The sequence below is a fragment of the Macrosteles quadrilineatus genome, unplaced genomic scaffold, assembly GCF_028750875.1.
Source record: "Macrosteles quadrilineatus isolate MER2022 unplaced genomic scaffold, UCM_ALF_1.0 Scaffold_1__1_contigs__length_201487025, whole genome shotgun sequence".
NCBI classification, from domain to species: domain Eukaryota; kingdom Metazoa; phylum Arthropoda; class Insecta; order Hemiptera; family Cicadellidae; genus Macrosteles; species Macrosteles quadrilineatus.
In genome coordinates this window covers 176,211,496-176,239,185 of record NW_026542594.1, presented here as the reverse complement: position 1 = coordinate 176,239,185, position 27,690 = coordinate 176,211,496, and the positions used below count along the sequence as shown (strand labels likewise).

Below are 27,690 nucleotides of genomic sequence, written 5' to 3'. Positions count from 1 at the left end.
TTCTAGCAGTAAGTGGCAAATTGCTTGTTTCTGAGTGTAAGGCAATGATAGGCGTGGTTTTATGAGCACCTACTGATATTCGTAGAGCCTGATTTTGTATCATATCTAGTTTTTTCAGTGTACAATTGGCTGCATGTCCGAATATATAGCTTGCATATTCCAGTTTTGGTCTGACAAGGCTTTGGTAAATATCTAAGACAAAGCGTGGATGTGCACCTTTGTTCCCACATGATATTATTTTGAGTATGTTTAGGTCTTTCAAAGTTTGGTGATGGATGTTGTTGATGTGTTCTTTGAACGTTAGTTTTCTATCTATTGTGATGCCTAACAGTCTGATGTGATCTTGTACAGGTATATTTTCATTGCAGATTGATAGATTTACAGTATTGTTATTGTAATTTCTACTTCTTGTAAAACAAATTGCTTTGCTTTTGTTTGGATTGACCTCTAAATTCAGTCCTGAAAAATACTTTTCCAGTTGCTCAAGTGAATTCTGGATGTCAGAGTTAATGGTGTTAAGATCCTTATTGGAACTGTATATCACTATGTCATCAGCATATTGTAATGACTTGACATTAGAAGGTAATTCATCATTAATGTCTGAAATGTATAGGGCAAATAGGATAGGGCTGATGACACTGCCTTGCGGTAATCCCCTACACGTAGTTCTGGTGTGATCGGAGCTGCTTGAACCCATGTTTATCGGTCTGTCTATGAGCCAGTTGTGACAATGATTTATGAACCGTTTTGGGATGCCAAATATGTACATTTTTCTCAAAAGTACACCAACATTAACTCTGTCGTAGGCTTTGGTCAGGTCTAAAGATACTAGAAGCATATATTCTTTATATGTCATAGCTACATTGATTTCTGAGGAGAGATGAATTAGATAGTCTCCACATCCCCTCCTTTTTCTAAAGCCATATTGGCTATCTGGAATCAGATTGTTGTTTTCAATGAACCATTCTAATCTGTTCTTTATCATGGTGTTCATAATTTTCATGAAGCACGAGATTAGAGAAATTGGTCTGTAAGATTCAGCTTTTGTTGCGTCATAGCCAGGTTTAGGAAATGCAGTTAGCTTGGTTTGTTTCCATTGGGGAGGGATTTGAATCTTGTTATTCCATATTTTGTTATAAATAATTAGCAATTTTTCCAGAGCTACCATAGGTAGATTTTTAATCATACTATAGGAGATATTGTCATTTCCGGGGCATGTGTCTTTACTTTTGGAATATAATGCAACGTTCAACTCATTTATTGTAAAATTTTCCTCCAAGAAATGTTTGGATTGGTTGATTTCTTTGATCAATATGACAAGTTCAGGTTGGTTGGGGACATAATCAGGTACTAATTGTTTGATAACACTATCTTTAAGTTCAGGTTTATTGTGTAATGGGTTATTATCATGGTTCTGATTGGTTTTTAATCTGCGAACAACTTTCCAGGCGTATTGTGAGCATTTTTTTCACCTATATTTTTGCATAATTTTTCCCATTCTTGTTTCTTTGCTATTCTAATAATCTCTCTAGCTTTGAATTGTGCTAGTTGATATCTATGGTAGTTGAGTGGTGTCATGTTTATTTTGAACAATTTTAGCGATAGCCTTCTTTCGGCTATTGCTCTGGAGCAGTTTTGATTCCACCATGACTTTGCCTGAAATTTGTGTGAGTTTCCAGGAAAGCTCTTATATCTCGGGATAGTATCTTCAGCTGCCTTATTTATAATTGTATACAAATTAGCTACGTTGTCGGTTAAGTCAATATTGTTTTGCTCTACTGCATGTACTTCATCTTTAATTATGTTACTATAGCCCTTCCAATCCGCTAGTTTGAAATTTCTCCTATTGTTAGTTGAGTTAAATTTGCTTCCTTTGCATGAATCATTGTCAATACTTTGTGTGTCAAAGCTTATAAAAATTGGAAAGTGATCACTGCCGATAGCATCATTGTGTACTTCCCAGCTGTTAAGCAATATATATAGTTTTGGGGTGATGAAAGTTAAATCAATGGTTGAGGGTGCTCTGTATACTGAGGGTACAGTTGTGTGGTTTTCATCGTTAGCGATGATAAATTGTGAGTCAGCGTAAGCTTCAAAAATTGCTTTGCCCCTTGCATCAATATTGTTGCAATTCCAAAATGTGTGGTGAGCATTAAAATCTCCACACACAATTTTGTATGTATTATCATCTGTAAAAAGAGCTTCCTTCCAAAATCTTGTATTAATGTGATTATTTGGGCAGTAAAGGTTAATGATAGTGATTGGCACTTTATAATTCCTAATTTTTATTGCGCTCATTTGTAGGCTATAGGTTCTTTTACCAGGTCGACTTGTATTTTTACCTGTTCAAAGAGTATTTCTTTGTGTACGATAAATGCAATACCTCCATACCCATCCTTTCTATCTTCGCGAATTATTGTGTAGTTACTATCTCTTATAATACTGTCTTTAGTTAACCAAGATTCTTGTATTACAGCTATGTGTATCTTATGAAGATAAAGTAACCTGTTAAATTCAGGCCACTTTGGAAGCAATGATCTGGCATTCCACTGTACAATATTTAGGCCTATTTTGCTTTGGCCAGTGTTTTTTACCATTGAATTTTTTCCAACGGTTTGAGTCGGCTTTTGCATTTTTGTTGTAGAGATCTTATATTCCACTGAATTATCTTAACGTGCATTTTGTAATTTCCTATTATTGCTATTGTTTCCAATAGTAGTTTTTAATGTTGTTTGTCGTAAATTTTTAGAAGCCACTTGTTTGGATGTTGTAGGTTCTATTAGGCCTATATCTTTCTGAAACTGGTTCAATAAATCATCAAATTTATTTTTACTGATTGTGTTGTCTCCTTGAATCTTGTTTCTCATTTCTTTTATTTTCTCACTCAGAAGTTTTTTTAAGTTTACATTGCTGCCGCCAGAAAAGGAATGTTGCTGGGGGGTGTTTGAGACGGGGGGTGGGGGTGTCGGTGAGCTGTTTTGGGTTCTAGCCCTAGGCGCTTTATGGTAAGTGTGATCTTGCAGATTGCGAGGGGTTGGAGTTGATTTGGGCTTGGTATTGTAGGGAACTGGTAGGCTATTTGGGCTGATATCGTGTTCATATTCATCTTGTAGAGGAAGATATTTATTGTCTGTGCTTGTTTCACTGTATTGGTATTGAGATGACGTTGGGCTCATGATTTGTTGACTGTGGAGTCCAGCCTTTTCAGCATATGTGGCTCTAGGCCTATCAGACAGGAGTGATTTGTTGCTGTTGTTCAGCTTCGATACATTTTGACTTGCAGTGTAGTAATCTTCCTTGTAGTCATTCATTCTTTCATTTATCTTTTTTTGTCTTATGTACTCTGGACAAGTTTTACTGTTGCTTGGGTGGGGTCCCTCGCAGTTGGCACATTTAATCGATGTAGTACAAGGTCCCTCGTGATACTCTTGACTACAGTCTCGGCAAGTTTTGGTTTTATCGCATGGAGATTTGGCAACATGCCCATAGCGGAAACAGTTGTAACATTGCCTAATAGGCCTCATGTATTGTTTTACAGGCATTCTTACATAATTTAGATAAACGTACTCCGGGAGTTTGTCGGAATCAAAAGTTATCATCATGAAGTTAGTGTTGATTACTTCCCTGTTTATGTACCTGGTGATACGCTTGGCATGTACTATGTGATAGACACAATTGCCCTCATTTATAAGTTCGTCTTCATTAATATCAGGCTCAACAAATATTACTCCGGTTACCTCAACCCGGGAGGCAGGTATGAAAACATTATAGTGTACTAGGTGGGGGGAGTCTACCAACTGGTTGGCTGAATGTGCATCTTTGCAAGTAACTACGACATTCTTTCCAGCTCGCTTTATGAAATCAATTTTTTCATGGTTATTTTTTATAATTTTTCCAACAGCAAAAGGGTTGATTTTGTTTTTATCCCTGCTTTGTTGTTGCCGGGCTGGTAAGTAAATAATACTCCCTTATAAACCGTTCTTAGTATTGTTATTAAGTACCATGCCTATTATTCTTATGATCCATTTACTTACTTTTCTTATTGGCTGTTCCTTTTGTTTTTCCTACAAATTTTTATTTAGATAATTTCAAAAGGGGCAGTAAGTTAAAAGTTTTTTTAGCGAATTTCCCATATAGGGAATAAGCTATTACCGTAGTACTCATGGTAAGACCTGGACCCGGGACCGATTTTTTTTTTCGTTTTGAGGTCCCTAGAGGCCAAAAACACCATCCGTTCAAATTCATATATATATATATATATATGTGTGTCCGTTAGCACGATAACTCGAGCAAAAATGATCCGATTTTGATGAAATTTGGTACAAACGTGTAAACCTACGTTTATTCGAACGAGTTCGCGAACCAGCATGATCGGACCATGGGAACAGGGGTTTATGGGGGCTTTTATGGGGTAAAAATGGGTTTTTCCCATTTTTGACCCAAAAAACATAAAATTTTGAAATTTCTTTCCAAACTATTTTGTAGAGCTTAAAAAAACAAATAATTTAGTATATTGAAGCGTTATAATGCACCTAATGGTTACGGAGAAAATTCCAAAAAATTGTTAATTTAAAATTCCCATGTTATTCTTATGGAGAATAAGTAAACCGTTGTAGTGTGCTTGTTTATTAACATATTTTGCCCAAATTTGGAAAATGTTTTTATTTCTTACTAACTATTAACATTTTACATAAAAAAACACTTTTACCCTCTCTGTTGCAGCAAACCTAAGTATGTGTTAAACTGATTCTATTTAAATAGGGAATAAATGTGATATTTTTAAGGAGACATTTTAGTCTAAATCAAATCAGGCAAATGGAAATTCGCTTAGTCTGCAGGTTTGCTGCGACGGGGTCATTTTACTGATTAACTTAGGCCTAAGTTATGTAACTTAAGATTTTGCCACACAAATTTTTGAACATGGTTTGGTTTTGTTTCCACTTGCTGTGAGATTATTGTACATAGGCCTATTTTATATTTTTGATGGCTAGGGCCTAGGCTTATTGCATGTGCATATATAGGCTACTCATGGATAATAATGGCTGAATTTTCTAATCTTTTTTTAAAAATGTCAGTATAATAAACACAACAGCAATTTATTTGTGTTTTCCTGGCCTGGGGGGGATCTCCCCTTGATTGAGAGTTGGCCCCTGCCTCAATGAATGGTTCAATTTATTTTAGAATCTGTTATGCAGCTCGTAGGATCATTTGTCTGTTTTGTAGCAGAGCTGTTACTAAGAGACCCGTCAAAAAAAAATTGAGAATATGGTAAGGTAGACTTTATTTTTTACTGTGTAGGACTAGGCCTACATTATTTCCGAGTTGCATCTCTGATCACACTTTTTGTTTATTCATTACTGGTACCGTTAGATATTAAATAGATGTTGGTAAATTCCATGAGTTAAGGTAAGTTAAGGGTAAGTTATGGATAAGTTAAGGTAGGTTATAAATAAGTATTTACCTACCATATCCTTTATTACAGGGTGTCCAGCTTCAACAATAACAAACTTTGGCCTACTGTACCTTAGATTATTTGGGAGGTCAAAAAAAGCGAAAAATGCCATACAACATGTGTCCTATTTTGAACTCGTTAACAAGTCTGTATATGTGTTTTTTACAAATATATTCATATCCTCAACAGTTTGAGCTACAGGGGTTGAACGCTAAACGGTTCAAGATAGGACACATGCCTTGTTGCGTGATTTTAATTGTTTTGACCTCCCGAATAATCTGGTTAAGTTTATCCTACTTGAAGCTAGAAAGCCTGCATATGTGTTCCAAGGATGAAGAAAACAAATTTGGCAGTTATGTAATAAAATCAGCTGGGATTAAACTTAAGGGGGTCCTAACAAGAAATGACTGTTCCTAAATTTAACATGATAACCATAAATAATTGATACCGGGCGGTAGTCAGAACATAAGTATTATTACCTAGGCTATGTAAGAAAATTATAGTTTTGTCTAAAAGTGATTTAATATTGTGGTTGTTGTTTTCAGATTCAAAAATATTGTGACCAAACCCTGAGTACAACATGGCTGGCAAGATGAACTTGAAGAAACCAGATGCTCAGGCCATTAACATTCAGTCATATATTAGAGTGAGGTAAGTCATGAAAAACCAATAATTTAATAATTTGTATACAAATTTTAATCCTTTTTTGCAATCTTTGAGTAAATTCTTATTTTTGTGTGAAGTAAGCATTTTACTGATGTCGCCTCGTAAAATAAACCAAGCTTGGGGGAATCTGTGTGATTTTGCACAAAATATAAACTGCCATATCTCTTCTTTTTTTCATGAGCCCCTTTAGCCTACGTATATATAGCCTATATATATATACAGGGTGCGGCAAAAGTCAGCGTACCGAAAATGCAGCTAAACTACAGCTGGTATTAAACATAGCTATAACAGTAGGCCTATTATTGTAAGTACATGTTAGAGAAGCTGTTTAAAGTAAACACCCCCATTGTCTAAACACATGTAGCACCTATTCAACACTGATTTGCAAATTCTTTTACATAAGCCTAGTTGTGAGTAAATAACATCATCAATTCTTTTAAATGTTCTAAACTTGAGGTTTCTCCGAAAACATGTTAGTAGGTTGTGTTCCAGGAAACTGTTGTAAACACTGATGTATGGAAGTTGATAGAACAAGCACTACACTAGACTTCACGGTCACAGGCGGAATAGTGACCAGACAAAAAATCCTCGATAAAGATAAAACTAAAACAAAATAAAAATAACTTGACGTTAGATAAAGTTTCTGTAATTTATAATGAGAGTGGGCTAGCCTGTCATTTGTTTTTTGTAGTTAATCAAATTTCACTAATTTATTCATAACTGGTTTCAGACCACTTTCTTCAAAGGAAAAGAAAGCCAATGTCCTCGAGTTTGGCAAGAAAGAAGTGACCATCAAAAGTGGTGCTGAAAGTTCTAAGTTGAACAAAACACTGTTGTACGATCGTGTTTTTGATGAGCAATCAAAACAGGTAAATAATATAAAGTTTGATTTCCTATGTACTGACCCTATATTTAGCTCCAATGGCCAACCAATACAGTAGGTATATATCTTAAATGCAAGTTTACAAGTTTACAATTACCTGAGTTAGTATAACAAAAAAACATTGCCTATAGGCCTACCAGTACCTAGACAATAGACAATAGACAATAGACAAATAATCTTTATTTACACATTCATTAAGAATAGTAGTAGCGTCAATTTACAATTTTTTCTAAATGTTTGGTTGAGGTGTTGTTTAGTCAAAGACCAATACTTGTTACCTACCTGCCTGACATGTGCTGCAACTTAAATAAAAAAATAATAATACCAATCTGACATACTGTACATTCTCTCATTAGCTTGTCAACAACCCTTTTCATGGGTAAGCGGTGTGAGGACTATGACCTCTTATGGCAGAAAATCACAAAAAGTTGCAATAAGTTCTGAACCGTAATTTTACAGAAATAGAGGTTGTAGCCTACTGTTTTAAGTCAAATACCCCCGCCGCAGCAAACCTGCCGACTAAGCGAATTTCGATTTGTCTGAATTGATTTTCAGTTAAATATATTTTAATAACATTAGGTTTAACAAGTACCTAGGTTTGCTGCTACAAGGAAACTAATAAAGTGTGTTTTTGAGTAAAATATTGATAGCTTAGTAGAAAATAAATAAATTTGCCAAGTTTGATTAAATATATATTCATAAACAAGCAAACTACAACATTTGACAATATTCTCCATAAGAATAACATGGGAATTTTAAATTTACAATTTTCTCCGTTACTAATAATCGAACAAAAATACTTTTATATACTAAATTATTTGTTTTTTTAAGCTCTTTAAAAAGGTCTAAAGAGAAATTGGGAAATTTTGTGTTTTGAGGGTCAAAAGTGAGAAAAACCAATTTTTACCCCATAAAACCCCCCGTAAAGCCCCGTTCCCATGGTCCGGTCGTGCTGGTTCGCGAACTCATTCAAGTTTATCCCGCTTTACACCTTTAAACCAAATTTCATCAAAATCGGACAAAAATTACTCAAGTTATCGCGTTCACGGACGTATATATATATATATAAGTATATATATATATAAGTATATATATATATAAGTATATATATATATATATACATATATAAAAATTTGAACGAATAGTGTTTTTGGCCTCTGGGGACATCAAAATGAAAAAGTAAATCGGTCCCGGGTCTAGGTCTTACCGTGCCACCTACGGTAATAGCTACTTCCCTATAGGGAAATTCGCTAAAAAAAGACTAAGTTATTACATGCTAAATTTGAATAAAAACTGGCCAAGCAGTTGTTAAACCGATTGTATGTTGTTTTTATTACTTTAGCAAGTCTGGATGCATCCTACCACTAATATTTATACCGGCAGTGAGATATTTAAGCTTGCTGATTTTCGCAGATTGTCATTTACAATGCGGTTGTAAAGCCGATGATCAAAGAAGTGCTTCAGGGCTACAACTGTACAGTGTTTGCCTACGGCCAGACTGGAACTGGGAAAACTTACACCATGACGGGGGACCAGGACCCTGATGCATGTTGGGAAGAGGTAAGTTAAGTCATAGATAAAAGATAGTAGATTTGTCATCCTTATGGAACAGCTGTAGCCAATTTGATTGTTAGTTCTGTACGTCCAACTAATGATGATGTAAATATGTTTTGTGTTGATTTGTTTATTAGTCCATTTGAGTTTAACAAAATATCGAACCATTTGCTGATTTACAATCTATTGCTGTTGATGATGAACCGTAATGGATTGGAAACATTTCCAGCATAAAGACTCAATGTTTTTCACACCAGACTCAATGTAGCCTATTTATGTAACATTTTTTGCTTACAAAAATAACTGCAAAAAATTAAGTTCTCAAAGAAAAAAAAAATTTGATCTCTAACCAACGAGTAATTACACTCATTTGTTACTGTAGAGCGTCCACGCAGGAATTGTCCCGAGAGCCATGCACGACTTGTTCCATGAACTTTCCATTCAAGCGTGTGAATACCAAGTGTCGGTGTCGTACATGGAATTGTACAATGAAAGGTTGCGAAGTCTCCTTAAGGATAATGAAGAAACAGACCTTAAGTAAGTATTGTGGAACATTGTGGTAAAGTAGTCAGGGGATGGATGTCTGCAGAAAGCAGCAGGGAAAATGAATCCAAATACTCTACTAAAGATTTTTTGTTAGGAAGCAGGCTTACCTGAATGGGAAAGAGTCCGAACAGGCAAAAGGGATAGCAAACTTTACACTGTAAACACAAAAAATTTGAATATTTCACTGTCACTGACAGCACTTTCAACAGTTTCAACTAAGGAAGAAAGAGTTTTCTTCAGGTCCAATGGTGACGGGGAGTTGTTAAGACACACAGCCTTTTTTTACCTTGTTAGTCTCAACAACTCCCCGGCCACCATTTTATACCTGAAGAAAACTCTCTTTCTTAGTTGAAAGTGCTGTCAGTGGCAGTGAATTTAATGTTTTTTGTAGTGTTACGTCTAGTGTGCCAGTTTGGACTCTTCCCATTCAAGTAAGCCTGCTATCCTCACAAACATTTCTTAAAATTTTTAAATTGGCCCTTGTGTTCTACGGTACATTCTTAACAACTTAAGTTTATTTAGGTTTCGGAGTGTTCAATCTAGTTGGTTGCCGGTTCGATCATGAGAAAAGTCAGTTTATCAATAATCTTTAAATAGTTCTAAACCGGATCTAGATGTTCTTGATTATTGGACTTTTAAATAAATGATCCTAAAGTGGATATTCTAGATAATTAGACATTAATGCGTCTTTATAATAATTGTGACTCTGTCTATTACATGTATATTCATTATTCAATAAAACGATTCTATTCAGACAGCAAAATGGCCACCATTTTTGGACTTGTAATTTACAGTACTTTCAAGTTTCAATGTTAGAAATTTACAAATAAAAACTGTAGCAGTATCAACCTCTGGATAAATGGGTTTTGGTTGATCGTTTGATTACCGTGGTTCTAAAGTTTGAAAAGGTTTCTGTGGCTTCACGTTTTAACTGTACATGATCTGAAACGCAAAATAAAATATGTATATAGATTTGCATGTATATTATCCAAAAAGATCATGTCAGGTGTTTCTGGAAATGTAAAGTACAAGTGACTTTTTTTATGGAGGAGCACGTCTTTGGATTTTGTTTAGGACGGGGAAGTTAGTTTTCGGTTTTCGATAAACACTATTAGCCTGTGGATAATGGTCCATTCACGTACAGCGTTTCATTCATTCTCTTTCAATGCTTTCGAGCCTTTAAAAATTCCGAACACAAAAAAAAGTTCATGAATGTTGCTGCAATCTGGAGAGATGATCACAATGTTTTTTTTTTTTTTTAAAGAGGTTGGCGGCCTCTTTTAACCTTGCATTTGCCCGTCCACATAGACTACAGATCTGTGCGTGGAACGTATCCAGCAAAGCAAGGGGTGAGCCGGTACAGTACAAAGGTGAACTGTACTGATAAAAGTTTGTGGCAGTGACCAGGATCCGAACCCACGACACTTCTGCCTTGGGCCCAAAGTCCGTGACGCTACCAACTGAGCCACCGACTCACCACAATGTTGCAATGACCATCTCCCATGATCGTAGATGTTGCAACAAACACTGAAGATGTGTTTTGATTTTTAATTTCCTTGCCTTCTCTCTTTATTAAGGCTTTGGGTACATTCAAATAGTAGCATGTACAATTTGCTGGATTTCACACACAGTGTTTTTACTTCCAGACTGATTGACGATTTGGAAGGAGGAGTGATTGTGAAAGGTCTTTTGCCAACACCTGTCAAAAGCAAAGAGGAGGTGTTTAAACTCCTTCAGCATGGAGCGGAGAAGAGACAGGTGGCTGCGACTCAGATGAACCTCAACTCAAGGTAAGATACAAGTCAGTTTTTGTTAATGATTAAAATTTAATGAAGTTCATAATTTGTATCACACTATGCTTTTGTAGTACAAAGGAACTTCGATAAGACCCTCAATCACAAGTCACTCATGATAACAAGTGTCATTTTAGATGCTCTTGATTTTTACCACCCCTAACTTACTGCAAAACTTGATAAGAAGTCTACCTTGATAACAAGTCATATTTGACAATCCCCAATCCCAATGATAGACTTGTTACAGATGTACAGTACTACTGTAATAGGAAAGTTTATCTTGATGGTAATTATTGATTCTTAATTGAAATAAATCAAGCTTTATAGATGCTTTTAGGGTGATATGAGCTTGATACCAGTGTAAAAAAAAACTTAAATTATTCTAATATGATCTTTTGTTGCAATTCATATAAGTACGTTTGAAATTCATTGTTGATGATGGTGAGTTAATGTTGTTCAAATCATATAAGTAATCTCATGATCCTATTATGCTGATCGGTTTGATTTGCTTCTAACATATGATGGAATGTTTCAGCCGATCACACACAATTTTTACGATCAACGTGAATATCAAGGAGAGTGCAGTTGCTGGCAAAGATGATGTACTGCGATGTGGCAAACTCCACCTCGTGGATTTGGCTGGAAGTGAAAACGTGTCCAAGTCCGGAGCCAGCGAAAACATACACAAATCTGCAACGGGGGTTAACAAGAGACTTGCAGAGGCTTCAAACATAAACAAGTCTCTGTTGACGTTAGGCCGAGTCATAACATGCTTGACGGAGAACAACCCACACATCCCTTACAGGTACAAATATTCAGAATGCAACCTAAGCTTAAGAAAGTAAGTGCTTCTCGCAAAAAGTTAACCATTTGTGCTTAAAAGCATGAAAAAGAAAAATACATCTTGAGTAATCAGCAAATAATAATTATTTCTTGGTTATAGAACTCTCAAAACATTAACATTTCCACTATATTTCATGGATTTAATTTTATAAACTTCAATAAACAATTAAGGATATCGGTGTGTGAAGGATTTTCTTGTTTATAGAGAGTCAAAACTGACAAGGTTTTTACAAGACTCGCTTGGTGGCAAGACTAAGACCTGCATCATCGGAACAATATCTCCAGCGCAGGCCAACCTGGATGAAACGGAGAGCACACTGAACTATGCTTCCAAAGCGAGATCCATCAAGAACAAGCCAGTGAGAAACCAGACCATCTCCAAGAAGGACTTTATGCAGGTGAAACTTTATAAAACTTTATTTTGCTTCACACTTTTTCTGCAACATTTTTTTTCAAAGTAGGGCCTACAGTCTTTATTGTAAAGCTGTGCTTAACTAATTTCAAGCAGTTTCTGGGTATACCCTTCATGTAGTCTTCAACAGACCTGTTCTCGCTTGTTACACTTACTTTGTTTTGATAGGTTGCGTCTGAAGAAATAATGAAGCTCAAAAAAGACCTGGAAGCTGTCAGGCAAGGAGAGGGGTTCTATATCTCTAAAGAGTCTCATGAAGAAATGATAAGCCGAATGAAAGAGCTGGACGACCAAGTGAAAGACTCACATGAAAAATATTCACGAATCAAAGAGTCGTACGAACAATCAAAGGTAATTAAAATAACATAACAATTAAATTCAAAAGTGTAGTATTCTGTTTTTCTACCAAAATTTTTTCTGAGATTGAAAAAAGTTTTTTTTCAATTTTTAATATATGTAATTCTTTACTGTGGTAATTCCATTTTAAATTATTGTCTCGTAAATCCTGAAAATCCGCTTCTTGCAGGAAGGACGTTCAAAGATGGTGTTGATAACGGAATGGTTGACTCTTTGAACTTGTTTAACGCAGTAGAAGATACATATTTTAGTTTTAGTCCTTTAAAACCATTCTTTATTATCCAAAACCTGATATTGTGACCAGAGAAAAAGATTTTTAGTGGCAAATCAACTGTTGAGTCCTAAGACCCATTTGTTTGGAAATTCAAAGCTGTCAATTTAAATTAATATAAGTTAAATCTCTTAATTTAACTGTGTTTGCAGGAAATAGCCTGCACACTATTATCCTTATATATAATACGTGAAGGTGATTTCTACAAAACACTACTCCTCCGTTAATAATGAAAGTATTTTTTGTGTAGACGCCCCATTTCACCAATTCCTGTTATAAGGCCCGGCGCATATTGAGACGCAGTCGGAGCAGCGCAGCGTAGTGCAGCGCAGGGCAGTGTTTTGTAAACCATGTATTTGCTAGGACACGCGCATATTATGGCGCAGCGCAGCGCAGGGCAGTGCAGTCCCGCACGTGGACTGCGCGCACTTGTGGTCGAGTCACAAGTGTCTGTGCCGCATTGCTCACCTGCGCCGGGTTGACTAGTGTTTTGTGACGGATCTAGAGGATAATTAATAGAAATTGTGCGTTTTTATCAATTTTTTACGTTACCATTCATAGTAAGTATATAAAGAGTAATTACAGGAGTGAAATCTGGGAGAAAATACGAAAATCACTAAACATTGCAAATTTTTCGCCCTTTCTTTCTTGTTCTAAGAAACAATAAATCTAAATCAGCACCTGAATCTGACTCATAACTCAAATCCTAATATTTAACAACGTGTTCACACAAGAAACTGTGTCACTCCTATACGAAAACTGTACGACTCTGCTTCCCAATATGCGATGTCAACTGTGCAACACAGACTTTTTGCCCAATTCTGCCCTGTGCTGTGCTGCACTGCCCGGATCGTGCCGCACAGCTCAATATGCGCCTGGGCTAAAAGTCCTCGGGCTTGAACTCAGAGTGAGTTCGTTTTCAGTTTCGGAAACTGGAGTGGAGTGGTTGATTACATTATCGTGGAGTTGACTCTTTTACATCGGAAATTATATGACTGTCAGGATTATTCGTTTTGAAATAACGCCTGTAATACTAACTATGCAATTGCTTGAATTCGAGCAACAGGTGCACTAGTTTTTATAATATTTGTATTAGTACTCATAGCTCGATTTAATACAGTATTTTTGCTCTAGGAAATGTTCAGTTCCTTAAGCTCCGACTTTGACGACAAGTGTGCCGAATATGAAGAGCTTGATAATCTGTTCAGAATCGAAAGCCAAAGATGTCAAGAGAAGATGAAAGAATTCGCAAAGGAAGTCGTTGTCAGGGAATATTTTATCAAAGAATATGAAAAGACCGAAGGCAGTCTGACAGAGCAAGCAAAAACTTGCAAGTCTGTGCTGGAAAACCTCTTAGACCAGAGCAATCGATTGCACGACAAAATTGATAGAAAGCAGTAAGTAAATATTTGTCCAAATCATCCTCTGTGTTTGTTATCAGAGAAAAATTATGCAGATGAAACGTGATTGAAGACGTTATAATAATTTAAACCTCATGTTATATTTTTATTGCAGTCACCCATTTATTTCAGCCTATCATTTAATATAGTGAATGTCAGATGGTTTAAACGTCAAAGAATATTAAAGAAAATTTCAATTAGACAAGTTTGGTAATAATGAAATGGGCTTGAAAATAGAAAAACTAAAATTGATCAACTTTATTGTAAACATTAGGTCTAGTATGTTTTTACAGTAAGAATAAATGTTTTAAGTTTTGTTTAGCCTTGATAAGACATTGTTGCTATATTTGAAAATCGTATATTTACTTGATTTAGTTCTTTTTAGGTATAATGTATGAAATTTCAATTTTTCCTATAAATTGCAAACTTGTTGTGCTTCACAGGTCTAACGAGTCAGACAACCTGCAGATGTTGGGTCGCTACAAGGAAAATGCTAGCAAGAAGGTTGCGGACTTCAAAAGCAAGCTTGATTTGTTCCTTGACGAAGAAAAGCAGTTTGTGAAAGAAGTTATCAAAAATGCCAGTAAGCTTTGTGATCTGTTTTTGTGATGAAGTATCAGAGTTAAATTTATAAGCTAGATGAAATCTACATTTATCTTCAATATTATATGCTCTCTTAAAAAACTCCACATGAAAACGTAAATGGGTACATTTTGTTTGAATACTTGACATACAAATCGATTAACAATACAATTATAAATTCTTTTTGAGACTGATCAGCAAAGCGCATTTGATACCAAGAACCCATTAAAATCTTTGTAAATTAGTATCAATAAGATGGAGCCTAAGTTTTTAAGTTATCAATTGATTTTGTTTAAGGTACTGTGAACAGATTATTTGAAGAAGAGAACCATAATGTTTTATCAACCATTAAATCTTTTGAACACCAGATGAAAGCCCTTGCACAGTCAAGGAATGAAACACTTCACAATAAGGTATGTATTGAAATACTTCTTGTTCATCTTCATCCTAGTATAGGGTGTCTACAGCTCTCTGAACCTCTTCTTCAAGATTAGACCCCAATTTCAGATCACAGATGTCCTGAAAACCCTACAGAATTTTATAATGTATCCCAGATTTTTTAATATATTTTTTTATAAAAGAAGTAATCATTTTGGTAAACTACAACATTTTTATGTTCTGTAAAATTTTGTTGTTGAAAGTTTGAGCACAATTACTGGGGTTACAAGCTGGAGGTTTTGCTGTTACTGTGATGTGCAAAGTCAACGAACTTTTGTCTTGTCAGCTGATAACACGTGTTTTGTTGTAATATGACTAATATGTATGTATATGTTTAATTTACTACCACATAGGTAAACGTAAGAAAATTTGCCACTGTAGCGTAAAGCATAATAAATAGCTAACCAGACCTGAATTTCCCCAATTTTTGTATGTTAAGGTTGTGCCACAGAGTACAGAGGCCTAGACTATTTGAATATTTAGTGAGGGTAGCATGTGGTACACACGGCTACATTTTGGGTGAATTGGTCATGTGAATGATTACCATAACCAAACTGTTCGTGTTGGAAACAAAAACTGGCCTCATTTATTCAACCTGAGGAGACAATTTACCGCTAGTCACTGGCCCAAAAAGCCAGCTTTGATGATTTAACCCATTAAATAATAATAAATAATAACCCATTAAATACAGAAATATTAATATTACAATAATGACACGGGAAATTAGATGAACATTTTTGACTACATGACCTGAAAACAATTATGTGAATTCAGAATAATTACATTACTAACACCTAACACCATAACTAATGTGGGGTCCTTACCCCCTGTCCCTAGCGTCCTAGCACGTACGCATGTTGGATGTTCGATGGCAGCGGCAAGACAAAACTTCTAGTCATCTCTCGTCGTCTCCTCGCTCTCGCGCATGCGCTAGCACTCACGTGACCTGAAGAGTGCCTTCTTACTGGGACATTTTAATTGTTGAGGTTAAGCTCCACAGGTAGCAGGCTTACCTGAATGGAAAAGAGTCCAAACTGGCACAAGATACACAAAACTACACCATATACACAAAACATTAGAATATTTCACTGTCACTTACAGCATTTTCAACTAAGGAAGAGAGAGTTTTCTGGCCTAATGGACCATAGTAGTTATTATGGACCAGTAGGCCTGAAACCTCTCTTCTTAGTTTAAAATGCTGTCAGTGACAGTGACATAGTCCCATGTTTGTGCATATAGTGTAAAGATTGTGTTTCATGTGCCAGTTTGGAGTTTGTAAGGTAGTTAAGGAGACTCCCTGTAGATATACGATGGCAGGTGACTATGAAAGTCATATGTATATTTTACATTGATCTTTTTAGTTAATAGTTTTTAAGGTGTCGTTTTTTGTTTCGTTCCAGCAAACGGAGTTTACTGGTCAAGTCAATTCTTGCAAGTCACGAGGGGAGGAAATAATACAACACTCGGTTAACCTTTACAAAGACGTGATCAAGTCACATATTCTGCCCTCGATGAAGAACATTCAAGATCAGCTGAATCTCATCACCAAAATCACTGAGGAGGGAAGCAATAATCTCGCCAGGGTAGAAACAAAAACTGAATTTACTTATTTATCATTACTGGTCAAAATATCTAGTTTAATCTGTTGTTAACTCTTTGACTTTGTGCTATCACTGTCAGAAATTTGTTTTAGGCAATTTAGTTGTGTATCTCTTAAGTAATGTATACCTAACTATGTGCTTCTCTGAAAATTATCTATATCTGATTCTGATACCACTGAAATAAATATTTTACAATTTAAAACTGATATTATGTTGTCTGTTTTATTTGATTTTTAAATCAAATCATATCATTGTGACATAATTCTGAATCAGATAGAAAGTATTTCCTGTGTATTTATTTACTTAATTACAAGTGTAAATATGTTTTCAGTTCGAAACCAGACAGAAGAAGCTGATCTCTGAAATCACAGAGAACCATGTGTCGTTAATGCAGTTTTCCACTAAAATTGTTGATCAAGTTGAAGCTATAAGACGTAAAAATAAAGAAGTTGTTGCTAAACCGATCATAATCAACAACCTTGTCGACCAGTTCAACGAAGTGAGTGTGGAGTTTTAAGTATTTTATTACTATCATCAATTGGTATCAAAACACAAGGGAGTTTTTCACAAACTCCAATGACGTTAATTTAATAAGCAGCGCGTTTCACAAGCTCCAAAATTCACCAAATACAGTCCCGGCCAGAAGTTGCTGCAGGGGTTTCCACGGTCACATTGCAGGCACTGTCCGCCATGGTTAGGTTAGGTTGGGTTGGATTAGGTTTTCAATTCTACATTCTTTACAAAGCATTAACAGACCAACAATTTTGTTTTGCGGCGCGTGGCTTACACCGTATATTGTGTGGAGTCTGATATCTGACCGTGGCAACTGCTGGCCAGGACTGTTCTTTTGATATATGTGAATTTTGGAGCTTGTGGAACAATAATTATTTAACATTTTTTTTTTTTGCTATTGGACTTGGTGAAATTTGGAGTTTGTCAATCGCTCTGTTTATTAAAATATTTTTAAATTTTTAAAATTTTTAAATTTTTTTTCTTGAACTTCACCCAAACGCAACTGGGTGTATTTTAGCCCATCTGTCATGTGGATGTGATCGAGATTCCTCTATAGGTCTATACCAGTATGGTATAGACAATACTGCCACTGGTCTATAATTTAAAACATTAACATTTTTTGCCACTTTTAAAAATTTACTTTAGTTTTCCATTTTTTTGTTTAAATTGTTAAAAAATTCTAAGGGTTTAACTAAAAGCTTGGAACAGCCTGTAACGGTAAAAATATTACGAGATCAGAAAGCGAGCGTTCAGACGATTTCAAATGTCCCGCGCAAGGTCATTAGTTCTCCGAGCGGTCACGTACTGCGCTAGCGTCGCGATCCCTATAAAAGCCGCGCAGGACACGGGACAGTCGGACTTGAGTGCTGGGCGAATAGCTAGCAACATCTCCCTGGTAGGGCGAGGGCGGAATAGCCCGGTAATAACCAGTGGTGGAATAACCCTGGAAGCGTCGAATACTAGGGTTAGGCTGAGGGCGGAATAGCTCTCGGGCCCGCGGATATAACGAGACGATAGGTCGAGGGCGGAATAGCCCGGTAATAACCAGTGGTGGAATAACCCTGGAAGCGTCGAATACTAGGGTTAGGCCGAGGGCGGAAAAGCTCTCGGATCCGCGCATATACACCGCGAAACCGTAGGTCGAGGGCGGAATAGCCTGGTAATTAGCCAGTGGTGAAATAACTCTGGTGTCGTCGAATAGTAGGTGTTAGGCCAGGGCGAAATAGCTCGTGGACCCGCGACAATCGATTCGGTTAATTGTAAGTATAGTTGGTTTTAATTCCAAAAGTGAAACACGGTATATCCATTAAGTAGAGGTTTGTTTTTATTTTCGAAGTTAAGATTTTAGTTAATTACGACCAGTGTTTCACTCACAGAATTAACGCCAAATTACTAATTTGTTTAAATTAAGGCCTAACCCGGGCAGTGATGAATGTGTCATTTACTGAAAGCTGATGCTTTAACGACCATATCTGAGCCCATATTTTAAAAACTAAATACTATTATTATTACCACTAACCCTGGACTAACTCAATTAGATTAGCTATCCGAGGCCGACAGTACAATTTTGTCCCAGGACGAAATTGCACCGTCACAAGCCTTTGAACAAATATTTTAGAAGCTAATCTGGACCATTGTGCATTTTAATGGGAGAAAGTGAGTTATTAAAAAAAATGTTTCTAAACCATTGGTGAGTGATTTATAGCGTGTGGCAACTACCACTAACCTTTCTTTTTTTCAGAATATCAAGCAAGTGATGTCAATCCTGACAGCCGCACAAGGCAGTTGTGCATCTATCAAGTCTGAATCCGCCTCAGTGTTGGCGGGCGCAACAGCCACAGAGGAGGGAGCGGAATCTTTGAAAGAAACAGCTATGTCTAATCTGCAGATACTCGGATCTATCCAATCAAACGTTGAGGAAGTGAAAACAGTTAGTGAACAACAATCAGAACAGGAGAAGACTCTATCGAGCGAGGTAAGCTCAGTAGTAGGCTGCAGCGAACCTTCAAAACCAGAATTACTTGAGAGGTTTGGATTGCTTTCCCAAAAAACGTTTGTGTTTCCTTCTCATGAATTTCCGCTGGTATGGACACTATATTTAAATTAGGGGTGTGTTGATTCTCGATACCACCTGATACTCAGACGTTGGTGTTGGTATCAAGAATCGATCGTCAAAAGTCGATACCAATACCATACCTGTCATGGTATTACCGCTATTGTTGCGAATGCGCAAGATGACAACAACGTTTCTGTGACTGGGAGAGACAATGATGATGTCTACACAGCCGCAGGCGATATTAATGATTCCGTCGTGATCGCGGAAGACTACGATGATATGAAATAAATAAATTAGCCAAATTTTATTAAAATACATCCATAAACAAGCAAACTATTTACTTTCTCTATAAGAATAAAATGGGCAAATGTATATCTTTTCTCTGTAGTATTTCATTGTACAACAACGCTTCAGTTCACAAAACTATATTTTATAGAAATCGGTTGGTGGTCTAGATCTTACCTTGCTACATGCAGTTTAATATATCTCAAGCATAATTGATACGATCGACAAAATTTAAAATATGTACTCAATTATCAGAAACTGCATTGAGTTTAATTTTTCTGGTAAACAAAATAAATTTTGTTTTAGGTGATTCAGATAATTGGGAGTTTGGACAATTGATTTCTACTTTACCATCAATTTTGAACGGTACTTAAGTAGACTTAGGATACGGAACTCTTTACTATCAAACTCACTGAGAAATTATACTGATGTAGGAACTAGGAACATTAACCCTTCCCGGACGGGCAAAATCGTGACATAGAACGGGGAAAAATTATAGGAAAAAATAAAAATTAATTTTCCTCATTTGTGTTTTGTTATACAAGTATACATAAAATAAACACAATGGAACACTTCATACTGTAAAAATAATTTTTTACTCGGTTTTAACTATACGGATATATCCGCTACTGCTGCGGATGAGTAGAAAAGCAGCGGATATATCCGCCACCCGTCTTTGAAGATATGACCATGACAACGTTAGGCAACAAATAAAGAACAACATGTAAACAATAAATAACGACAACGTAGTGTTGAGCGCAAAACGTCGAGGGGGGAGCGTTGGAGAGGGGGAGGTGCGGGAGAGGGTAGGCGCGGGAGAGGGTAGGCGCGGGAGAGAGGGGGGAGTGTGGGAGAGAGCGCAGCCATGGAGAGGGCAGGAAAGTGGTGCCTTGGTACCGCAAAACATCTGGTTAATGCTCAAGCACTTGCCAGTCTGTCTGAAGAGAAGGCGGATATATCAGCTTCCCGTCCGGAACATCAAAAACCATAAGCGGATATATCCGTCACCCGTCCTTTACCATCAAAGACTTAGGCGGATATATCCGTCACCCGTCCGGGAAGGGTTAAGCAAATATAGGGGTTGGTACTATCATAAGACTTACAGGGCTGCAGAACTATTATTTTTTTAAACTAACAAAAAACTCATTTGTTAATTTGTTACAGATCAAAGAAAATGTTGATAGTTTAGTGAATGAAGTAAACACACATGTTGAACATATTGAGAATGGAGTCAAGCAGAACATAGAGCAAGTACAAGTACTATGTGGAAAACAACAACAAAACCTCTCACGACTGGAAAACAGTGTTAGCGTATTTACAGAACAAGTGTCTCAAACTGTTGTGGTAAGTTTACTTTTGTATCATGTTATTTTGTACTATGAATTTTATTTAGGTTTAGGTAACGCATGAAAGAATAGAAGTATAAGAATTGTCTACTGAAACAATAAGTGTCGTAAAACTGTATTTATATTCAAGTTAAGGATATGAAATAGAGCATATAGGCCTATGTTTTCTAAATGAGAAAATTATATCTATATTCATTAATAAAAAAGTCCTAAGTGAGCACTATTCCAGGACTGTAGGTATCCCTTGTATATTTTAAATTCAGTTTTATATAAAAAAGCTTAGGTATGTAAAGAATTGGACTTAAAAAACTGTGCAACAAAACTTAGTAATAGGTTTTTGGGATTTTTGTGTGGATAGCAGGCTTATCTTCCTTAATTAGAATTGTTGCCTGTAAAATATTTTTATTTTGTTTAAAGTTTTTTTTTTAAGTTATGTGTGTCTTGTTCCAGTTTGTACTCTTTCCCATTCTGGTAAGCCTATCATCACAAATTCAAAAAAAGTTTAGCTTTATTTAAATTTTACAAATCCATATATAAATCCCAAAGTACCCATGAACCTTTTAGGAAACTAAAAGTCACACCCCCATAAACACTTAAAATGTTTGTCATGACGAGAAACCTTGTGCAAACCCCGGTCTCACAACCCCATGGGAATTTTCACAAACGTATGTTGGCAACACTGTTTACTTGGAGGATTCCATTCCCCCAACCCCTTTTCCTTCCCTACCTGTTGATATATTGTTTGTTCATCATTTTGTGTGGGTGCCGACACCTTGACAGGTTGTCTGTTCATAACATGCCCGTCTCAGAAGCCCAGTGTTAGTGTATTTTATTTAAAGCAGGGTCTCACAGGCCCAGTGTTTCGGTTTGTGTTTCTAAGCGGGGTCCATTATTTTCAAATGGGGTCTCACAGACCGGATGTTTCGGTTAGCGTCAGTCTGGGTAGGGTTTCAGGATTAGTGTTAAGATCGTAATTCCTTTCTAAAAGGGTGATTATTTGTTTGTACTGTATTCTGTTATGTTTATTTCAGCTTAAGGGGATTCACCACTGAAAAGGGTGAATTTTTTTATTTAATGAGGAAAGTCGTGAAACTATTTTTTTTTCTACTAGGGTACTGTTTAACAAAAAATGGAAAAATTTTGGTTTAGGCTACTTCTAAATATAAATTATAGGTGGTAAAAAAAAAAAATAGAGGTTTTTCGATCAATTTGTTAGGGGTTTTATAAATCGATATTCTGAAGAGAGTTCTTTATGGATTTTGATAAATTTGGTGTTTTTTTAAAGACAGTTATCTAAACGTAATATTTAGGTAGATTCATAGTAATATCTCACATACTTTTTTTGCTGTGACACATTAAATATAATTTTTCTTCAGAAAAAAGAATTAGTTTGAAAAAAAAAACGTTATTGTTCAGTACCTAATTAACTTAGATACCTAATTCTACCTAAATATTTTTCTAATATTGTCTAGAATAAGTAGTAAAAATTTCAACAATGTACCTTTAGTGGCTCTCAAGATATATAAAATTTTGTATTGAAAAATGTGAAATTTCAATGTTGCGGAAAACCGCGTTTGAATGAGAAGGTGTCCTATGATCTTGTAGCTATCGTAAAGAGCGAAACCCCTTGGTTATAACATATAATAACATTCATACATGGATTATATCATACTTTTTGGATGCAATAGGGTCCAATGTACAAAGAAATGTAAAAAAATATTTTTACCATTTTTCATGATTTTTACCTATTTTCAGTGGCAAATCCCCTTAACTTAACCAATCAATAGTTTTATTAATACTTATGAAGTCAAACGGGGATGAAGCCCGTGGGTAACAGCTAGCTTCTATCTAATGGTTGTTTGGGTTGAAAGCGAAATCTGTATAAATTAGAGCGTACTATACTGCTTTATTTAATGTTTCTGCCTATTCTTTCCAGAATTTTCTTATCACTTACCATTAATTTACTGTATTTATTTACTCGTTTAGTATATCAACAATTTGTATGGTAGTGAAATCAAGATGTGTTTTTTATACTTAAGTATTGAATTTTTTGCAGGCGTCTGAAAGTAAAGTTGAGAATTTAGTTGAACAAATCACAGATAAACTTATTGAGAATGAAACACGTTTTGAAAAAACGCTAAGGGAACAGAATAACGTGGCTCGAACTAAACTGCAGAATATGAATGAAAAACCTGAGCTTTCTCAAGTGGTTCAGGCGTTGGAGGAGAATTTAAAATCGATCAGCTATAAACAATATGTTCCTCAAGGTTTGTATCCCTATTTCATGTACACATTTCTGTAATAATTTTCTGTTCAAGCATTATTATTTTATTTCCTTCTATGAAGTTATGTTACAAAAGTCATCAAAGAATAGAAATCGCTCGTCGTTTTGTTCCAGTTCTGCTTCGTGTAACTACTTTTTTAAATTGAATAGAATGAATTGTTATCTTTACTTACTTCGCACTATAACCTTTCTTCAAATATTACTATATGTGTTTAATAATTGAATATTTGACAAATTTGTTTAATTTGTCCGTACTGATAGAATCATTTATCATTTTCTTCAGCTTCACATTTTGGATGATATACTTCCCTAATATACATCCATCTCCATCAGAAGATGTTTTAAGAATTTTATTGTTGTGGAGAAACACTGATTCGTTACCACTGGTCACTGTTGACACAGGAACCTGATTTGTTGAAACTGCATGTATTTACTGTAATGCCGAGATGAATAAATAAATATTCTGTTACATTTTGATACGATACCATAAGATCTTATCTAATGATGTAAGTTAAATGAACATTAGTACTTTGTTGAGTAAAATCATTTTTGGTTGACCACTTAAATGTGGAACCTCGTTAACAAGACCTTGATAACCAAGTCATATTTGGTAATCCCCATGATAGGCTTGTAATCAAGTTTCTACTGTGAATGCTTGACGAAATACACAACAGGGATGTTTTCAAACACAGTTTTCACATGTGTTTCAGGATCGACTCCTCAGAGGATCAGCAAGGACCAACTCCAGTATCCGAGGAAGTTTGTCGCCACTGCACCGAGGATGGAGTTGGTGAGGAAACTGAGAGAGAAGTACCCAGAAGCTGAATCTGTACCCAATGAAAACCTGAACTTTAAGGAGTATTTGCCTGCAGACCCGTTTTTCAATGGAGACATTCCAGTTACAACTGTAAGTTATCACACTGTATTTTTTAAATTTTTTTATAGTAGGAACAGGCTTACCCGCACTGTTGGTTAGTCTTTTGAGGTACTGTGACTCACAAATATACTCTCAAACTTCAGACTTTTCTTGGTCAGGGACCACAGACCACTTTGTCAATCACAGAGAAAGATTGTCTTCAATTACAAACTCCATCGTAATCTTCCTTGTGTCGTCTTAATTTGTAGTGCAAACTAACCGTTTCGATTGATTTTCTCTAGGAAAAATCCACTGGCAGTATTGGATCTACTGGAGACAGACGCACCGATTCCTCCACCCACTCCACGCCGAGGGCTGGCTCAGGACTGGGCCGCAGGTCTACCTCCATGCCAGACTTGAATGTAACAGACGACAAGTTTGTCGTTCCTTCACCCGTCGATGTAAGTACATAGTTTAAAAACTGCTTAAACAAATATGCTGTACGTATGAAAATTCTTCATTCATAAATAAATACATTTTTTTAAGTAGTGGCTGTTTAAATAAGGCCTTCAGACATTCAGCGGCATATGACTAGATAGTTTATGGTCCTAATGCAAATGATAGAAGGTAAAGTGCAGTAATGGGTTAAAGAGTGGAATATTTCCATCAAATGTCAAGGGATTGTGTTTTTTTGGGTACCCAGACATCTCACAGAAGACCACAAAGAAAAAGGTTTTCACAGCAGTTTCTACACTCCCTAACCCATTTTGGTGCTTTTCACTCACTAATTGCACCGGCGGTGAATTTTGGCATAGGAAATGTCTCTTGTGCTGATCTACAGAAGGCTGTGACTTTAAGTAGGTCAGTGTACTCGATTCAGGGGGTTAGTTTTGTGTGTAGTGGTGGCGGAAAGGGCCTGGTTTGGGGGGGGGGGTTGAAGTGGATCCAGGTACGACAATTTTAAGGGTTTTCGATATTGGGACATCAAGTACAGGTATAAGAGAGGCCAGATAATGCTAACAGTTGTTACCGATTTCTGTGACATTGGGTCGCTGACATTTGAGTCGTGGTAGTCAGTCGGTAGTGCAGTACATCTCTGAGCACCTTTAATTCGTTTAGTGTTAAAAATGCATTATAAAACAACGAAACAATGACCAAACAAACAAACTTCATCAACAAAAACGATATTTTACAACCTTCAATAAACGCCATACTAAAAAACAACGAAAAAGTCGGGTTTTGTAAGCAAGTGATGAGTTTGTTTTCTGAGTTATACCCAAAGTAGTTGTGTGTAAGCCTGTCTGTGTAATCTGTCACAACTAACATGTTATTTGTGTTTACAGAATAAAGAAAACATGAGAACTAGGAGTGCAAGGAGACCAACCAAATCCAAAATACCGGACCTTGCCATTCCAAAGAAGAAGAATATCCTGGGACCTGCACAAAATTTTGCCTGAAAAATCTGTACAAAACCTTATATAATAATAGTTAATAGATATTAAGTTTGAAAAAATATTATTATTAAAAAAAAATGTATCAATGTAGTTTTATCTCTTGCTTGTGAAATGTGGTTAATGTAGCCTATTTGTATATTTATTACTCTACACTTTTTTAATGCTCTCTGATGTTTTGTAAATACTGTGATTTTACTTTTTTATCCTAATAAACATTCATTATTTTATTTATTTGTGTTTCTACTCTTTTTTACCTTTTTGTGTAAGGGGCCTGATTTGAAGGCAAGCACTATATAGCCACTCGATTACTCAGACAGCTTATTTTTTATTCTTTCCCATTTCATAATTTATTACTCTGCTTCCAAAGGATTATAAGTGTTGTTAACACTTGCGATTAAAGAAAGTTTAGAAGTTAACCTAAATGTACCATCTCAGTGATATATGTGTAGCAAAGATGGATACATAATACTCTAAATGTAAAAATTACCTACTTCTATTTAACAAGGTTAACTGAACGTTTTACTACACCAAATTAAACTTCAAGTGATTTGCAATATTACTAAGTGCATTTTGTATCTTGTTTTTGAATTTACCAGTTCATAGGTTACTTTATAGTTAGGTTGAAATTAAACTACCACTCTACTGGGTAAAAAGAGTTCATAAAAGGGCAAAACCATCATAAAAATCTAATCAAGGCACTCCATGCACTCAGCATAGCAACACTGGTGGTCCGAACCCCCCTTCCGGTCTCAAATATAATATTTTTTTGTTAAATTAAATGTAAAATTATATAATCATACTGTATTGACGTTGGGGTTGATTATTTCAATGCCAAGAGGGCTATAATATAGAGGGCTATAAATAATCAATTAGAGTCCATACAATTCACTATTGAACTTGAAAAAGACAATAGGTTACCATTTTTAGACGTACTAGTTGAAAAATTAGATCAAGGCTGGCTTACTAGCGTCTACCGAAAACCCACTGCTACAGGACAAAATCTAAACTTTGCTTCTAATCACTTCTAATCTGGAGTTATTTACTTTGTTTAGGGCCTTATTAAAAATAGATTGGGGATAGCCACAGTTGTTTAAATGTTGTTTTATACTGTCTAGTTCTGTTTTAAGTATGCTGTCGTTGCTGCAAATAGATTTAGCCCGTTTGATAAGACCGATAACCAAGCCTGTTTTGACATGAGTTGGGTGATTAGAAGCAAAGTTTAGATATTGTCCTGTAGCAGTGGGTTTTCGGTAGACGCTAGTAAGCCAGCCTTGATCCAATTTTTCAACTAGTACGTCTAAAAATGGTAACCTAATGTCTTTTTCAAGTTCAATAGTGAATTGTATGGAGTCTAATTGATTATTTAGGTGGTCTTTAAATTTCATAAGCTCTTCCATTGAATCCTCCCACATACAAAACACATCATCTACATAGCGCAGCCAGATTCTTGGTTTGGTTTGAAATGATCTAATTGCATCCTGCTCAAATTTATCCATAAAAATATTGCTTAAGATGGGGCTTAGAACCCCGCCCATCGCCATACCCTGGGTTTGCTCAAAAAAATCATTTTCAACTTGAAAGTAGTTTGACTTAGTACAGACTGTTAGTAGTTCCATAATGTTGGATATGGGGATCTTAGTTTTATCTTCTAGATTGACGTCGTTTTCAAGCTTTTCCCTCACAATTGTCAAACAAGGGTCGATCGGAACGTTAGGGAATTAGTTCGTCACATCAAAGCTGACGAGCATAGTGCTATTGCTGGGTTTGTGTGGGTTTATTTTGTCAATAAAATCTTTTGAGTCTCTTATAAAACTATCAGATTGACCAAAGTAAGGTGTCAGCAATGGTAAGAGGAACCTAGATAGTTGGTAGTACGGTGAGTCAATTGCACTTACTATCGGACGCAAAGGGATGCCTGGTTTATGCAATTTAGGAATTCGTAGCCGTCTCACCAAACTAAAACCTGAAAATGAACAGCAAAACACAAAAAATCTAATATATAAAATTCTCGTGTCACAGTGTTTGTCTGCAAACTCCTCCGGAACGACTTCACCGATCGTTATGAAATTTGGTGTGTAAATTCTGTAGGTATGCGAAT

The 27,690-nt window shown here is 36.0% G+C and overlaps 1 protein-coding gene across 8 annotated transcripts in view; it reads left to right on the top strand.

Annotated features, from left to right (window-relative positions):
- The window catches only part of LOC128990576 (kinesin-like protein Klp61F), a 28,333-nt gene extending 2,510 nt beyond the window's left edge, over positions 1-25,823 (top strand). For 6 of the 8 annotated variants that reach the window (XM_054413015.1, XM_054413072.1, XM_054413046.1 and 3 more), the window contains exons 2-20: positions 5,998-6,103; positions 6,849-6,987; positions 8,415-8,561; positions 8,938-9,092; positions 10,748-10,891; positions 11,430-11,699; positions 11,943-12,135; positions 12,318-12,500; positions 13,912-14,174; positions 14,621-14,760; positions 15,057-15,172; positions 16,598-16,780; positions 17,130-17,297; positions 19,053-19,286; positions 20,817-20,996; positions 23,055-23,265; positions 23,993-24,189; positions 24,441-24,599; positions 25,482-25,823. In XM_054413015.1, the coding sequence (XP_054268990.1) occupies positions 6,033-6,103; positions 6,849-6,987; positions 8,415-8,561; positions 8,938-9,092; positions 10,748-10,891; positions 11,430-11,699; positions 11,943-12,135; positions 12,318-12,500; positions 13,912-14,174; positions 14,621-14,760; positions 15,057-15,172; positions 16,598-16,780; positions 17,130-17,297; positions 19,053-19,286; positions 20,817-20,996; positions 23,055-23,265; positions 23,993-24,189; positions 24,441-24,599; positions 25,482-25,595 (3,267 nt within the window). In that variant the 5' untranslated portion in view covers positions 5,998-6,032 and the 3' untranslated portion in view covers positions 25,596-25,823. Of the gene's footprint in view, positions 1-3,401; positions 3,755-3,884; positions 3,950-5,997; positions 6,104-6,848; positions 6,988-8,414; positions 8,562-8,937; positions 9,093-10,747; positions 10,892-11,429; positions 11,700-11,942; positions 12,136-12,317; positions 12,501-13,911; positions 14,175-14,620; positions 14,761-15,056; positions 15,173-16,597; positions 16,781-17,129; positions 17,298-19,052; positions 19,287-20,816; positions 20,997-23,054; positions 23,266-23,992; positions 24,190-24,440; positions 24,600-25,481 lie in introns of those variants that run through there. The other 2 variants (XM_054413037.1, XM_054413022.1) reach the window with 2 other exon arrangements.
- Positions 25,824-27,690: the final 1,867 nt, after the last annotated feature.